Source organism: Nannospalax galili, unplaced genomic scaffold, assembly GCF_000622305.1.
Source record: "Nannospalax galili isolate Female #2095 unplaced genomic scaffold, S.galili_v1.0 scaffold212, whole genome shotgun sequence".
NCBI lineage: Eukaryota > Metazoa > Chordata > Mammalia > Rodentia > Spalacidae > Nannospalax > Nannospalax galili.
This window is the reverse complement of record NW_008333884.1, coordinates 899,539-917,648: the sequence shown is the minus strand read 5'-3', so window position 1 is coordinate 917,648 and position 18,110 is coordinate 899,539. Positions and strand designations below refer to the sequence as shown.

At 39.8% G+C, this 18,110-nt stretch overlaps 1 protein-coding gene across 1 annotated transcript in view; it reads left to right on the top strand.

Moving 5' to 3' along the window:
* Positions 1–18,110, top strand: part of Ssh2 (slingshot protein phosphatase 2) — a 297,577-nt gene that overhangs the window by 197,157 nt on the left and 82,310 nt on the right. The window contains exon 3 of the mRNA XM_008828731.1: positions 17,971–18,074. Within this exon, the coding sequence (XP_008826953.1) occupies positions 17,971–18,074 (104 nt within the window). The remainder of the gene's footprint in view (positions 1–17,970; positions 18,075–18,110) is intronic.

Here is an 18,110-nt window from a genome sequence, read left to right as displayed (position 1 = left end):
CCTGGGTTCAGTTGGTAACAACTATCCATAACTCCAGTTCTAGGGAATCTGATGCCCTCTCCATGGGCATTGCACAACATGGATGTACTTACATACATGTGGGGGGAATACATTGATACACATAAAATAAAAATAGTAAAATTTTTTTAAAAATCATTTCATTTTAATTCTTCTGTTTTCCTTGGTCCTTGGTTGCTATTGAAGTAAGTTATTAGACCTAGCTCAACCAGACCTGAAAGCAATCTAGACAGCAGGTGTGGGATTACATTATAGTATTTATTCCTCTACTGGAGAAAATACAATTTTTTTTTGTCTTTTTTTTTTTTTTTTTTTTTTTTTTTACGTTTAAACAGGGCATTCAGCTAGCCTGGAACTCACTATGTAGATCAGGCTGGCCTTGAATTCACAGAGCTCCACCTGCCTCTGCCTTGTGCGTGCTGGAGTACTGGGACTGAAGGCATGTACCACCACCCATGGCCTACTTCTTCATAATTTTTTTAAATGTACTTTCAGTGAAGTTGAAAAATAATTAGTTTCGGGGCTGGAGAGATGGCTCAGAAGTTAAGAACACTTGCAGAAGACCCAAGTCAAGTTTGAATCCCAGCACCCACATGGCAGCTAACAACTGTCCCTAACTCCAGTTCCAAGTGATCCAACAGCCTCTTCTGTTCTCTGTGGGCATTGTACAACACAGGTTCGCTTACCTACATGCAGGCAATACATGCATACACATAAAAAAATAAAATAAAAAATAAATAGCCGCTGGGCGTGGTGGCACACGCCTTTAATCCCAGCACTCAGGAGGCAGAGGCAGGTGGATCTCTATGAGTTCAAGGCCGGCCTGGTCTACATAGTGAGTTCCAGGACAGCTGGGGCTACAGGGAGACCCTGTCTCAATAAATAAATAAATAAATAAATAAATAAGAAAGTCCACATATTATGAGACTCCAGTGTCCTCATAATAAAGACAGACAATTGAGAATACTAAAGGAGCCAGGAAATAAGATTTTAAAACAATAAAACTTAAACATCCCCCTAAATTTTGATCCCTGAATTATGCACAAGTCACAACTGTGGATGGCTTTTGTTCTTTGTGAGAGAGATAATTAAGTACCAAGCTCCCTGCCTAACAAAAGGTGAATATAGCTACCAACTCCTGTTCATTTCACAGGTCTAGTTCCTAACCAATACTATCACAGAACTCCAAAGAGAAAGAACATTGTGGTACATGCCATTGTGAGTTCAGATTTTCACAAGTAAGGAATGTGAAATAATGATGAATTTGTTGCTGTTATTTTTTATTTTCATTTACGTTAGCTATCTAGTAGACAGCTGATTTGACAGGTCTAGGGCTCTGGTGACAGATCTGAGCTAGAGATTTTAGCACAGCCATCTTCCAAGACAGTCCCCAGTGATTGTTGCCTTCTAGAATTTATGTCCTTTCTTGTTCGCTTTCTTCATTAAATAGGATGATGCAGAAATTACAATGTATGTCTTCCAAGATTAAGTCATACAGCATTGTGCCCCTGCCTTGTTATTTCTGGAATTACTCACTCTGGGAAAATGAGTTGCCATGTCATCAGGACATTCAAGCAGCCCAGGGGAAAGATTATATGACCAAAAACTAAAGTCTCTAGTTAGCAACCATGTGTGTGAACTGTCTTGGAAGCATATCCTCCAGCCCCAGGCAAGGCTTCAAATGACTACAGTTTTGTAAGAGACACTAAGCCTGACCACCCAGCTAAGCTCTTACTGTACCTGACATTCAAAGACCATGGCAGGTGAAAAATTCTTTTATATTGTATTGGGTCTCCAGGTTTTAGGGTCACTTTTTGTGCGTGAATAGGTAACTAATCCAGAATCCTCAAATATGGGATAATGATGGCTGTAAGTGTGGAGGAGGGCATCCAAAAGGATATATAGAAAGCAGGAAGAGAACTGTGGTGAGCTGTTTTAGAGGCCAAAGAATAAATAGAACCCACAAAGGAAAGAAGGAATCATCTAGAAACATACAAGGAATAATAAAGACATTTCAAGAAGGTAAGAGTTTGTCAACAGTATTGAACATAACCAGGTGTGATGGCACATGCTTGTAACCCTAGCATTCTGGCAGCAGAGGCAGTAGGATCACTTAAGTTCAAGGCCAGCCTGGACTATATAGCAAGTTCCAGGCCAGTCAGTGCTACATATGACTCCCTGTCCCTAAAACAAACACAAATCCCCAATATCAAATGATTAAGCAAGATAAAGACTGAAAAAAAGAAATGCCCATTGAATTTTAAAAGCAGAGGAAGTATCTTTTGGTACATTGAAAGATGAATTACAGATCCTTATCAGGAGAAGTTGAAGCCTTATAACATCTGCCCTTCCCTGCTTGTTTGATCTCATCGTCTAAAACTCAATGGTCACTCTCTGCATTTCACCCATACCTTGCTATTTCCCAAACCAGCCAGTCATACTTCTGCCTCTAAAGATTGCCCTTGCTGCTCCCTCTGCCTTTAATGCTCTTTTTCTAAATAGCCAGATGGCTCCATCCCTACTTCTTACAGAAATAGGAAGTTCAAATGGTCAAAACTTTAGATGTACTTTATTGGAGAACTTTCTCTAATATTGCAATGCAATGCACATTAGTATTCCCTGTCACTTTTTCTCTACTTTTCTCCATAGCCCTTCCATTATCTGACATCTAAAGGGACAGCTACTGCTTAGACCTGGCCAGGTGTTAGGTGGAAATTTGGATACTCCTGTTCAAATTTCCTAACTTTTTTTTTTCTCAAGCAAAGCTGGAAATTCTAGATTATTTATTTTATGTGGGTAGGGGAGGGTATAGAGGTGCCACAGACACTTGGAGAAGTCAGAAGGCAATTTGCAGGAATCAGTTTTCTCCTCCTATCATGTGGGTCCTGGGGACCAAACTCAGGTCAGCAGTCTTAAGCAAGCTCCTTTACCTAATGAGCTATCTCACTATCCTATTACTTAAATGCAGTCAGCTGTTGGTGAATTCATTTTTCAGACTACTGTAAAAGTCAACCCAGTTCCTATGGATTGTCCACAGTGGACAGGATAGGGTAGTATTACTGACAAAGAATACTGAACTGGGATGCCCTGGAAAGGTGCCAGGTAGACTCAGGATCTTGGATACTGCCTGGAAGTAGAGTCTCAAGGTAGAAATTTGCTAGTGCATTATTGCGTATTTGATGAAGAGCAAAGATTGTTTAAGCTAAAGCTTTACAGTCTTTGTTTTTTGGATCTGTCACTTGGGAAATCATTAACAAACTCAGGATGAGGAAGTGTTTCAGAGGAGTGATGGGATAGAAGCAAGATGATAGTGGGTAGGAAAAATGACTGGCAGGGAGAGAAACAGCAGGGGTAGATTTCTTTTTTATTTTGTTTTGTTTTTGAGACAGGATCTTCCTGTAACCCTAGCTGACCTGGAATGCATTATGTAGACCAAGCTAGCCTCCATCTCACAAAGCTCCGCCTGTCTCTGCCTCCCAAGTGCTGGACGTAAAGGTTTATAATCTCAATATTAGGCTTCCTTTCTTTTGTTTATATAATATGTTTTATTGAATATTCACTAAGTGATAGGCACTGTGCTAGACATTAGATAACATTAGACAAGGTAAAGGTTCTGCTCTCAAGGTGTTTACTTGCTCAAACAGATAACAAATAATTCATAAAATCATATAATTTTAAGCTGAGGGAGAACACAGGAACAGGGAGATTAAATTCTAGGGAATACAGTTGGAACGTATAACATGAGACTATTAATTAGGAAAGAAAAATCACAAGGAGGTTGGTAGCCTGGAAGAAGAGGCATCAAAGAACTAAATGTCTCCCTCAGGTTGAAGAGGGAGTGGACATAGGAGTCTCAAGAACAAGGAAGTTCCTTGTAGTCAGAGAGGAGTTTGATTTCTGAAGCCAAATCTGGTGAGATGGCTGAGCAGTTAAGAGTACTGCTGCACTTACAGAGCACCCAGGTTCATTTCCCAGCACCTACTTGGTGGCTAATAACTGTCAGTAACTCCCAGTTCCAGGAGCCCGACACCCTCTTCTGACTCTGTGAGCATTCCATACACATGGTATATTTACATGAGGCAAAACACTCACATAAAATAAAAAAACAATAGAATTTTAAAAGACTTCATGCAGCCGGGCGTGGTGGCGCACGCCTTTGATCCCAGCACTCGGGAGGCAGAGGCAGGAGGATCTCTGTGAGTTTGAGGCCAGCCTGGTCTACATAGCGAGTTCCAGGTCAGCTGGGGCTACAGGGAGACCCTGTCTCAAAAAGATCCCCCCCCAAAAAAAAAGACTTCATGCCTTCCAGAGGGAACTTGGGAATTAAAAATCTGTTGAAAAGTCTAGGCGAAGATTTTTGAAAATTAGGATGGTGAGAAGTTTGGGGGCAAAGTCCTTAGATAGTCATTATGTGAACAATAGACTCTTTAAGATTGATGATAGTAAGAATCAGGGTGAAAAGAGATTGAGCAGAATAAAGAACAAACAGAAGATACCAATAAGGATATCAACAGGACAAGGACAAACAGAAGATGGCCTGAACTTCAGAAGAGGCTTTTCCAAGGGCAAAATGGATTGGCTGAAAGCAGGGTTTGACTTCTTAGCCAAATACTTGGAAACTAGCTTGCATTACTTCTGCTAGTATGTTTATAGTACCTGGGAAGGCATTTCTTAAATCATGAAAATGGATGATTTTTTTCAAATGCTACATAGCTTATTTGAGTTGTTCTCTTTTTGTTTTATTTACTCCTACTTTGTTTAGTGTCCACTAATGTTGGTCATGTCTCTTGGCAACCAACATCCAGCACTTTAAATGCTGGGAAAGAAGTGTTCAGGTCACTTACTTTTAGGTCCAGAGAACTTTTTAAGTTTTTCCTTTCAAAAGAAGTATTTGAGTCTAGACTTTGGGACTGAGCTTTGTTAATTCAGCCTGTAAGAGAAATGGGCTCCTTTGATCTGAAGCAGTTTCTCTTCTTCTTGGGAAATATTTTCTCAAAAACAAAAACTCTTATCACTATCAGTCACCAAAAGTCTAAGTACAGTTTTATGTTGAGACCAAGTCCTTTCATAGGCCCTCAATATTTTTTGTGGTGCTTATATTATTTGGGAGGGTTATTTTTGGATGGCTGCTGGAGACAAGGCTGAAACTGAGCCTTGGAGTAGCAGTTGTAGAGAAAGACTACAAGGCAGCCATGGTGTCATGAGCAGATCTAGCTCATGATCTGAGCTCAGACTCAGAAAGTGGGAGCCAGCCTGATGTGTAAGGCCAAGAGTGGTAGCAACTTGGAGGAATCTGAAATCAAATTCATTCTGAAATCAAAATTTTTGATCTGTGTTAATCTTCTTACAAAGGGTACAGACTAGGCCCACTTGCTACCATTTGAAGCCCTGGCCTATACCCTCTCTAAATTCCCACCAACTCTGATCTTTTGTTTTTAGTAGTTCCTTTTTAAAACAAACCAAAAGCTAAATGCTTTAAATCCCTGCAAAGAGATGAAATGGGTATATAGTCAGATAATGTGTAGAAAGAAATGCTCATAGTCTCTTAGAGTACAGAAAAGAAACCAAGGAGCGGGCAGTTCTCCACCTCTTTGCCTGTTATAGACTTTCCTGCCTTCCTTTAAAGGCTCCACACTCTTCCTGACATTCTGTTTTTCAATATTTAGTTTTTTAGTATTTTTTAAAGGCAAGTTTAATATCTGAGAAAGTTGTAAAAGAAAAAAGATGCATCCTTAAGAGCCAACATGGAAGTATTTGCTTTGTGGGACTATATCTCAATCTTTTCCCACTTAGACCTGAACTTTGTTTAAGAATGTTCTGAAAAACAGAACAAACAGCACATGAGACTTTGTAGTAAAATTCTACCTTTGTTCTGTTTAGACAAATTGGCCAGATGTGGGGTTTGAGTTTTTCATTTGATTGTTTAGTTGACTTTGTTTGTTTGCTTGTGAGTGAGGGACAGAGTCACTTTCTCTAGCCCATGGTAGTCTCAATCTCCCTGCCTCAGCCTTCTAACTAAGTACAGGGATTATGGATACATGTCATCATACTTAGCTGACCAGATGTGGGTTGGATTGGGTTTAGTTTTGCTTTGTTTATAGTCTTTTTTTTTCATTTTTTTCTATTTTTTGAAAGATTTCTTTTTATTTATGTACATGTATGTGTACATACAAGTGTATATGGCTACCTGTGGAGACCAGAAGAGGGTATCAGATCCCTGGAACTGGAGTTACAGGTGGCTGTGAACTACCCAGTGTGGGTACTAGAAATCAAACTCTGGTCCTCTGCAAGAACAGCAAACAGTCTTTAACTACTAAGCCATCTCTCCAGCCCCCAAGGTGTGTTTTTAACTGTGACTTGCTTCAGACTATTGGACAGCAATATGCCCTATGTTAATAGGTTAAATGCTACCCTGGGTGTCAGGTGACATGGGGCTTAGTAACCTGTAGATACTACTGACTAGCTCTGTGGCTTCTGACAAGTGATTAAGTTTTCTGGCTTCATTTGATAGGTCAGAGTCTATGGCAAACTCAGAAATGAATTTTAACTATCTTAAGCAAAATATTTATTAGACAATGTCAGAGGACACTTAGTGGATGGGAGGCTAAAGGACCAAGCCCAGAGGCAAAGTCAAGCACATTCTCAGAGGGCCATGGAGCAGAAGCAGACTGGTACATAACTTGCAACTCCCCACAGTGAATATGATCATACCCCATTATACTTCTTTCTTTGATTCACTTGCTTAAGATTCCTAGTCCCAGAGGAAAGTTTCTAACAGATCAGACATAAACCACATTCCAGCTTCCTTCTTAGCTCCTCATAGTTCTAGAGTTGGACGCCACCAAGTCTACATTTGTAGAGTTTCCAAAAGAAATACCGTATCTAGATCTGATGGGGAATCTCCACTACTCAAGAGGCTGAGTTAAGAGGATCATAAATTCAAGGTCTGGTTAGACTACAAAGTGACTTCAGGGCCATCATAAAATAAAAAGTAGCCAGATGTGGTGGCGCATGCCATTCATCCCAGCACTAAGGAGGCAGAGGCACGCGGATCTCTGTAAAATCAAGGCCAACCTGGTCTACACAGTGAGTTCCAGGCCAGCTGGAGCTACAGGGAGACCCTATCTCAAAAAAACAAAACAAAATAAAAAGTAAAAAAAAAAAAAGGACCCCTAGGAGATGAGTCATCTGGTATAAGCATTTGCCACAGAAGCCCACTAAGCACTCATCTGTAATCCCTACATTCCTACTCTCCCAGAGGCTCACAGCCCAGCTAGCCTGGAGTGTGCAGCACAGTAGCAGAAACGAGAGGCCCTGCATCAAAAAAAAAAGATGGAAGGAGAGAACCAACTCTTAAAAAGTTGTACTTTGACCTCCAGTCATGTGCTGTGATGTGCATGCATGAGCATATACGCACAATAAGTAAGTGATATGGCTCAGTGGTTAAGAGTGCAGTCTTCTAGAGGACCCAAGTTCAGTTCCCAGCACCCGTATCAGGTGGCTCATGACTGCCTATAATTTAGCTCCAGGTGATTTGTGGGTACATGTGCACAAATCTACATACATATACATAGGTAGAACATTGCATGTGCAACACTTAAGGTTCAATCCCTAATACCACCAAAGGGAAAAAAAAAAAGTAAGGAGAAAGAAAGAAGGGATATTAGAAAAGAAAGTTCTATCACTAGACAGCCAGAAACAGCAAATGTCAAGCCAGGTATGTCAATTTGGGGGATTGAATTATATGACCAACAATAAAATTACTATTTCTATCATATATATATGTATATGTATATATAGCCTTGTACAGGGTTGAGGCAAAAAAATGAAATAAGATCTTACTTATAAATGAACATTGAAAATGAACAGAACTAAAAAGAATTTTCTGGGATTTTCATTTTTGTTCCTGTCCCCCCTCCCAGTTTATGATCTATAGAAAAAAGTTAGTCGTTCTTAGAATTTGTCTCATAGCCTTAGAGAAACAAACCTTCCGAGACCCTTTCAATTACAGAGAAAAATAAATAGCTGAGTATAGTTGTGGTTGGCATTGTGCAGCAGTGTCTAGATGGAAGATTAGCTAGACCTAAAATGGCCTGATGATTGTAGTTAATGAGTAAGAGCCAGAAGCCTAAGCACTTGTCTGTATTGCCAGTAATTGGTCTGCTCTGGTTGTGTGCTGAGAAACACTTCTGCTACTTGTATTCATAGGTATGTGTCTGGGAATTAATGCCCCAGGGGAACAGGTTCCAGGTATGGTTTGCTATTCAAGCATTGTCTGCTGGATGTTGGGCTGTGTGTGGTAGGAATGGGGAATGTCTAATTACAGAGAACTGTATGATATCTGGACTTGTATTTTTCCCATTGTGATTTAAGCTCCTTTAGGAATACAGTCATGTTTTTCTCCTTACTTAGAAATATGCCTTTGAGTTTTTTGTAGCCACCAAGGTCTAATATCTTTTACCATTCTGGGGTGTTGCTGTTGTTGTTGTTGTTGTTTTTAATGTAGCTATGTTTTTATTTTTCAATAGGCAACTATATTAATGGCTCTGTGATTCTTTGGTCTGATACTTGAAGCTTCTAGTTATGAATGTCCCTTCAGTTGTGGTGTGGTCACACTAAGTAGGGGCATGAACTTTTTTCCACTTAGTAGGATTGACAGAAGCTACATTAGCCTCTTATACCTGAAATTTAAACATCAAAACAGAGACAGTTTATCAGAAGATGGAAAGCAAAGTGGTAGATGTGTGGAATGTATGTGGAAGTTTCCTCTACGTAGATTTTTTTTTTCCAAAACTATTTTTATTACATTTATTTGAAGGGGGTGTGCCCTACAGTGTATGTATAGAGGTCACCAGCCCTACATGAATATTCTCTAAGACAAAAATATAAGTGGACTACATGTATTTGAACTTAACAGCCAGCTCAACTTGTACACAGTTGATATTTTACAGTAATTTACCTATAAATTTTGACTTCAGGAAGAAACACCAAACTCAAGAGCTTGACATTATAAACACACAAAAAAATCTACTTGCTTCATTTAATTTTGAAATAGAAATTTTATTTCCATTTATTGAAACTTTTTCATAGTAAATTATTCATTTCTTCTTGTGTATATCACATTATCAAGTGGAATTTTTGATCCATATGGCATTCACTAGTTTAAACAGGTATATATTGCTTTGTTTTGCTTCCTTAGCCTTCTTGCTGGTCATGGGTGATCACCCTGACCACATTCCTGAAAGAATATTCCAACCTCAGGATGGCTAAGTATTTTCTTCCCTTAGTTGACCTTTTTCCTTTATATACTTTGCCTGAGAAAAAAACTGCCACTTAACAAATGCCATACTTTAGGAAGTGATTTTGATCAGAAGGGGTTGGCACAGGATGCTTGCCAAGAACACAGTATGCTTTCCTCCATTTTTGAGACTGAAATGCTGCTTTCATTCCCAGCAGAGATTTCAGTTCTTAACTGTCCAGCCTGACTAGCTTCATCTCTCAGCCAGATGTTCTCCATTCCCTTTGGTGCAGGCCTGTTCATGGCTTTTGCTTGGGTAGATGAGGGGAAGAAGAGTTGAGGTCTGGATAGATTTCAGTCCTCTCACTCTGTACTCTACTTTTAATCCTCTTGTGAAATTCCCTGTAGAGAGGATGCTATATTTCATCTGTTATAAACTGCTGCCCCAACTAGAGTAACACAGAAAATGTATTCAGAGTATGGATTTTGAAGTCAGCTCTTGGTTTGAATCCTTGCTCTGAGGCTTACTAGTTATATGATATTGGGCAAGTAGCATCTGCAAGCCCCTCAGACTCTTGTAAGAAAGCTGGAACTAGGCCAGGCATGGTGGCACATGCCTTTCATCCCAGCACTTGGGAGGCAAAGGCAGGTGGATTTCTGAGTTCGAGGCCAGCCTGGTCTCCATAGTGAACTTAGGCCAGCTGTGGCTACAGGGAGACCCTGTCTCGAAAAAAGGAAAGAAAAGAGAACTGGAACTAAAAGTAGTACCTACTTCATAGATTTGTTATGAAGAAATACCAAATGGAGAACTTGGTATCTAGCATTCGGTGGACATGTAGTCCAGTTAGCTATTATTAACTCATTTCATATATCTTACCAAGAATAGTTTTCCCTTTGCTGAGCAGGTAATCTTGTGGCAAAGAGAGAAATAGACCCTTCAGCTGTGTTCTGATAAAGACTCTGGAGAACATCATGTCACTGTCACTCTGCTTTAGAAAGGTGATCCTCTCAGTGGTGTTACAGTAGCTAATCATCCTCTATCTTTAGGTCAAGAAAGGATTCTCTTTATCTTGTTCCTTAACACAGAGGTTCTTAGGTTCTTTGGACTTTGTATTTGACTTAGGCATGTACTATCACATATAGTGGCTCTAGAGAATTTATTAGAAAAGTCCCCTGTTTCTGGCCAGATTCTAAAGAACTAGTCAGTTCCAAAAACATGAGCAAATTTTTGCCAACTCTTGTAAAGAACAGATTTTTTTTAATGTGTGTGTGTGTGTGTGTATGTGTATGCACGTGCGTGCATGCACATGCACATATATGTGCGTATGCATGCAACAGTACACCTGGGGGTCAGAATTGGTTCCAGGAGTTGAACTCTGGCCAGGTCCTTGGAACATATTTTTTTCTTTTCTTTTCTTTTTTTTTTTTTTTTTTTTTTGGCCTTTTTGAGACAGGGTCTCCCTGCTCACCTGGAACTCACTATGTAGAACAAGCTGGCCTTGAACTCACGCCTGCCTCTGTCTCCCAAGTGCTGGGACTAAAGGCGTGCACCACCATGCCTGGCCCTTTTTTGTCTTTTTTTTTTTTTTTTTTTTTTTTTTAAGCAGGGTCTCCCTGTAGCCCCAGCTGTCCTGGAACTCACTATGTAGACATATGCTGGCTTTGAACTCACAGAGCTCTTTCTGCCTCTGCTTCCCAAGTGCTGAGACTACACTCGGCTTCTTTTTTGTCTTTTAAAGACAGGGTCTCCCTGTAGCCCCAGCTGACCTGGAACTCACTGTAGACCAGGCTGGCCTCAAACTCACAGAGATCCGCCTGCCTCTGCCTCCCAAGTGCTGGGATTAAAGGTGTGTGCCACCACCACGCTGGGCTGGAACAGATTTTTAATTAAAGAACAACTCCTTCAATCAAATCTTTAGACTACTGTTTCAGAAAGCCTATATTTACATAACTAGATCTCTTCCTATTCTGGCAAGATATACTAAGCTTCTTGCTTTACACTGAAATGCATAAAATTAAATTTGCATTCAAAAATAAAATAAAAAATAATTTTATTCAAATGCAAACATTTAATTTTCAAATTTAATTTGATTCGTCTAAATGCTAAGGATTCTGATTTTTTTTTTAACCTCCATACCACCATGCTTCCATCCATCTCCAATACATGACCTATAGCTTTACTCCTCCCACTGACCCAGAGATGAGAAGGGATTCTTGTAGTCACATTCACATTCCTGAGTCCCTTTTGAGTAACAACTTGTCACTTATGAGGTCACTGAGGGATTGAAATCTGGGGCAAGGAATAAGGAGGATTGATTATATTACCCAGAGTGTGCTGACTGTCCCTCTCAGGCATTCTATATCCCACCTAGCAGCAGTCTTCCACCTGGTTCAGGTGATCTGCTGTGCATTTTGCTCTTTCAGAAAAGTTTATTGATATTTGTATAGATAAGCCCAATAGAAAGGCCTCATCTCCCTTAAACCCTGTGTGGATATGACTCCTAGGCTGTCTTTTCTTTTTTTCCTCCCAAGTGCTGGAATTACAGGTCTATATTACTATCACCACATTTAGTTTATACAACTAGGGATCAAACTCAGCACTTTTGGGCATGCTAGTTAAGTACTTTTCCACCACTCTGCTGGTCTGTTTTTCTAATCATGAATTTTGGGAGTCCAAGAAGTTTTTGTTTGTTTGTTTTGTCTTTGAGACAGGGTCTCCCTGTAATCCCAGCTTGCCTGGAACTCACTATGTAGAGGTCGGCCTCAATCTCACAGAGATCTGCCTGCTTCCGTCTCCTGAGTGCTGGGATGAAAGGTGTGCACCACCATGCCCGGCAAGTCCAAGAAGTTTTGAATTTATCAAGGCCATTGCTCCAGTCATCCATCACCTTTGTGAAAGTGTTATATACATTTTTTAAAAAAACGAGCCAGGCATGGTGGCGCACACCTTTAATCCCAGCACTTGGGAGGCAGAGGCAGGCAGATCCCTGTGGTGTTAAGGCCAGCCTGGGCTACATAGTGAGTTCCAGGACGCTGGGGCTACAGGGAAACCCTGTCTCAAAAAAACCAAAAAAAAAAAAAAAAATCTAACTATGCTTAACCCAGAGGATGTAGGTAGATATTGCTTTAAAGCATAAGCAACAAAAATATCTAAGAACAGCATTACAGAACTCCCCAGACCAGGAAGTTAGTTCTTTAACTACTTACTGTTTGTCAAAGAACTACTTCTGTCTGACTGAAGTGTGCTTAGCTATGGTAAGCTCTCAACAACTTTTTTTCTACATATACATAACCACTTTGTTTACTGGAAACAAAAGGCCCAGAGCTGTTAATTTTGCCTAGTGAGTACAGAGAGTGTTTAACTTTTTTGTTTTGTTTTGGTTTTTTTCTTTTAGTAAAGCAGACAGTTGCTGTGTTGGCAGAAGTGTGAGTTTTATTTCCTGTCTGTGGTGTACCCCACTCATCCTGTCACTCAGACATTTTGTTTCAGGCTGTTCCTGTAAATGTAAGTGAAACTAGTCCACAACACAGTGACATGTGCACATTACAGATTTAACAAGAGACAGGGCTTGTGCAATAGACCACAAGAGAACAGTGCTTTATTCTGAGATGAAAACAAAACAAAATCCAGGCAGCCCCTCCCAGCCAGCAATGCAGGTTTTTAAAGTGACAACTATAGTTTCTCATGTTTTTTGGTTTTTCAATCTATCAGACAGGCTATATATACAACCTGAAGCCTTTTCCCAATCTCATGCTACTTTACTAAAGCATAAATTGAGCTAAAATTGACAGCATTGTAGTGGTGATTTCAGTTTGGCAATTAATTTACCATAAACAATTTTGTTTTATGACCCATTAATCAGTCACCTGTTGAGTTCTGTAACACCTTTTTTTTGAGACAAGTTCTCAGTGTGTGTAGGCCCGGCTGTGTGTAGGCTGGAACTTACTATGTAGACCAGGTTAGTCTCAAACTCCCAGTGATCTGCCTATCTCTGCCTCTGCCTCCTGAGTGCTGAAATTATTACATTTATTTTTTAGCAATTCTTTTTTAAAAAATATATTTTTTAATATTTTACTTATTATTTTTATTTTATGTGTATAAGTATATTGCCTGCATGCAATATGTGAGTGCATCCGTGTCGTGCAGTGTCACGGAGGTCAGAAGAGGGCTTCAGATTCCCCTGGAACTGGAGTTAAGGACAGTTCGTAGCCACCATGTGGCTGCTGGGAATCGTACCCAGGTCCTCTGCCGGAACAGTCAGTGCTCTTAACTGCTGAGCCATCTCTCCAGCCCCGAAATTATTACATTTTTAACATTTGAGATTTGTCCTAAGTTATTCCTACTGCAATGATGGAATAGTGGGGGTAGAAGAGACTTAGATGAATTCATTTATTATCAAATAATAAATGTTCCTGGTAATGCTTCAGTGCTGAGAATACACTGCTGAACAAAATAAGGCCCTTGTACCCGTGGAGCTCAGATTCACTTATATGATTATAACTGCAGTCAGGGATACAAATGAATAAGTATTTTTCTTTATGGTAAATATTCTGAAAGAAACAAAGCAGAACAACAGGATAGACTGTAATTGGGATGAAGGAAACGAGGGATAGTGCTATTAGAACTGAGACTTAGATGCTGAACAGTTTGGGAGAAAAATCTTCAAGTAGAGAATGAAAAGCACTAAGTAAGAACACTCCAGTTTATGTTTAATGAGTGGCTAATGGAGAAATGGACATGGTTGCAGACCTATCAAGAGACTTTTTGCTGACACCGTGTCTGGGATTCACATCAGTGACAAAATGGAAGAGACGCAACTATAAAAGAAAACTAGCCCTGAACTAAATCTAGAATGTGATGGAGAATGAGTGTTCATTACATTATTCTTCCTACTTTTGTATATGTTTGAAAACTTTTATTAAAATGTTTTTATTAAGGGGCTGGAGAGATGGTTTGGCAGTTAAGAGCACTGACTGTTCTTACAGAAGACCTGGATTCATATCCCAGCACCCACATGGCAGCTAACAACTGTTCATAACTCTAGTTCCAGGGAATCCAGTGCCCTCTTCTGTCTTCCTCGGGCATTGCATGACATGAGTGCACTTACACACGTGTAGGCAATACACATATATACATAAAATAAAAATAAATAAAATATTTTAAAAGGTATTTATTAAAAAACAAAACAAACAAAAAACACTCAGATATGGTGGCATGTGCCTATGACACCAACACTGAAGAGGTGGAGGCAGGAGGATCAGAAGTTCAAAATCATCCTCAACTACCTAGGCAATTTGAAACCTGCCTGGACTATATGAGATTCTACCTCAGGAACAAAATAAAATAAAAATTCCTTCCTCATTATTTTTGTACCTTTTCACTGTCATTCCAACAAAATTTACAACATCTATTAAATCAGTGCTAAAAAAAATGGTTGGAGGTGATTGTAGTAGAGTACTTCTCTCACTGTCAAATAACTGTTGGTTGAATCAGTGCTAAACAAAATGGTTGGAGGTGATTGTAGTAGAGTACTTCTCTCACTGTCAAATAACTGTTGGTTGAACATGATACCTGTAATCCCAGCACTTGGGAAGTAGACACAGGAAGATCAATGCCCCGTCATCCTTAAGTACATAGCAAGTTCAAGGCCAGTGTGGGCTACATGAGCTCCTGTATCAAAAAACCAGGAGGGTGACTGAGACACCCTTGTATCAGAGTAAAGGTGAATTTCTCAATAAAAAATATTTTATGCCGAGGTAAGCATGGTGACACATGCCTTTAAGCCCTCTGTGTTCCAGACCAACCGGGGAACCCCACCAACTTTTTAACAATGTAAGTAGAAAATGACAGTATCATGGACCAGAATCATATAATGGGTTGTGAGCTCATTTAAAAGGAAAGCTCCTAGGACTCTCAGGTGAATTAGATATGTATTGTAGGAGAGAGAAGAGAAATCACTGACTGTAGGCATTTTTCCCAAAACCTCTGGATAGATAAGTTCAGGCATCAGTTTGGAGGAGGGGCTTAAGAGTTTGGAGGACTGGGATAATGTAGCTCCATAGTAGAGCTCTTACCTAAGTCTGTGTAGGACCCTGGGTTTGATCCCCAGTACCATAGAAAAGGTGTAGAGGGGATTTTTGTATGCTGTTGTTGCTGATGTTGTTTTTTGGTTTGGTTTGGTTTGGTTTGGTTTACAATGTTGGGGGTTGAGCTCAGCTCTTTACACATACAATCCAAGAGTTTAGTTTTGACAGTGTAAATTTAGGATGCCAGTTCAGTTTCCAAGTGGAAATATTGAATAGGTAGTGCTGTTAGTAGTATATTTGCTAACCCTAAATAGCATTACATACTCAGAAGCAAACCTAGAACCCTCCATTATGTGTTTCTTTTTATTATTTTTACTTTATGTGTATGCGTGTATTGCCTGCATGTAGGTAAGTGCACCCGTGTCGTGCAATGCCGGCAGAGGACAGAAGAGGCCGTTGGATTCCCTGGAACTGGAGTTACAGACAGTTGTTAGCTGCCATGTCGGTGCTGGGATTCAAACCGGGTCTTCTGCAAGAACAGCCAGTGTTCTTAACCACTGACCCATCTCTCCAGCCCTAAAGATTTTGTGTGTGTGCGTCTTTTTGAGACAGGGTCACCCTGTAGCCCCAGCTGTCCTGGAACTCACTATGTAGACCAGGCTGGCCTTGAACTCACAGAGATCTGCCTGCCTCTGCCTCCCAAGTGCTGGGATTAAAGGCGTGCACCACCACGCGTGGCTATTTATTTATTTTTATTATTATTTTGTTTGTTTGTTGGAGAGAGGGTCTCCCTGTAGTCCCAGCTGTCCTGGAACTTGCTATGTAGACCAGGCTGGCCTCAATCTCACAGAAGATTTGTCTGCTCTGCCTCCCTAGTGCTGGGATTAAAATCATGCACCACCACACCCAGCTGTTTATTATTATTTTTCAGTCCTGTGTGTGTGTGTGTGTGTGTGTGTGTGTGTGTGTGTGCATAAGTGCAGGTGCCCACAGAGACTAAAGATGTTGGATCCCCTGGAACCTGAGTTGCATATGGCTGTAAGCCACTCTACATGTGCACTGGGAACCAAACTCTGATCCTCTGCAAAAGCAAAATGCTTTCTAAAGCCCTGAGCCATATCTCCAGCCCCCATTTGTGTTTCTAAACTTTGCCATTAGTAGCTTAAAATTTCTGTTCTTCTACCCTTTTCAAATTTTGTGGGTCATGATGAAAGGCTTGTTAAAACAGTGTGAAGTAATTTTTATATGTTTTCTGTGAATTTGTTGTTATAATTTATTATTGTTGTTATTTATTATTGCTACCCTGAGCAATAATTCTCTGTTACCAGCCACCTACAAAAAGACTAATGTTAGCATGGGGTATATACTCCAGAAAGTAAAACATATGGTGTTTTTCTTCAGTGCATGTGGTGATACAAGTTAGAATAAATTTTTACTTTTTAATTAAAACATAACAAATGTTCATATTTATAAGGTAACATTTCAATGCCTATGTAAAATATTTATCAGGATTATTGTCATATCCATCATCTCTGACATTTATCTTTTCTTTGTATTAGGAACCTTCAAAATCTACTAGCTAGTTTGAAATACACAATTTTGATGAATCATAGTTATCCTGCTGTGCTATACAACATTAGAAGTTATTCATTCTATCCCAACTGCACCCCTGTACTCACCAACTATCCTCTCTTTATCCCCTCCTCCCCCACATCTTTCCCAGGTTCTGGTAGCTGCTATTCTATTTGATAAAAATAAGATTTTGTACTAACACTTGAGTGTGGTGTGTGTGTAATTTTTTTATGTGTATTGAGTGTTTTACCTGCATCTATCTTAGGTGCACCCATGCTTGTAATGCCTGAGGTGGCCAGAAGAGGGCATCAGATCCCTGGAACTGGAGTTAGAGAAGGTTGTTACCTACCACATGGGTGCTGGGAACTGAACTCAGGTCCTCTGCAAGAGCAGCCAGTGCTCTTAACTACTGAACCATCTCTTTACCCACATGCATGCGTGCATGTTTTCTTCCAGACTTTGGATCCGTTATGGTAACTAAGCACTCAGTGGTAGAATGCTTCCCTAGTATATATGAAGGCCTAGGTTTGAACCCAGGACCTAGCACCACAAAAATGAAAAGCAAACGCTTAATCTTGTAAGAAAAAGGAGTAAGAAAACATTTTACATCTTATCAGGACACTATTGAAACACTATCATTGAAAACCACTAATGATAACTAATATTTATTTATTAAGAACTTACCACTTTGACCCCAGGCACTACTTTAGGAAGATGTATTTTCATTGACTCCTCACAACAACCTCATTTTATTAATACTTCTTTTACAGAAAAGGAAATATAAGACCCAAAGTTTCACTAACATAGGAAGTAGAGCCAGGATGCAAACACAAGCAGTCTACTTATAGAGCTTTTACCCTTTTATTTGTTTAGAGTTATTACTCTTAATTGTTACCATATAATTTAAATAGAATATTTTAAGTTTTATTTTAGGAAAATTGTCTAAAGTAGGCATGAGCAGAGAAATGAGCAATCTGTTGGATTTGCTTCTGCCTCATCCTGTGAAGTTGGAACTTTGGAATAGGGAAGAGAGAATAATCCTTAACTGGATCTCCATCATCCTTTTTACTTTTCTTCCTTAAATAATTTGTTTTCTCTTAACTTTTTCCTTACAGCATCAGCGAGAGCTTTTTAACTGTCAAAGGTGCTGCCCTTTTTCTACCACGGGGAAATGGCTCATCTACACCAAGAATCAGCCACAGACGCAACAAGCATGCAGGTAAAGCTGCACCACATAGTGTTACAGTTTCATTTC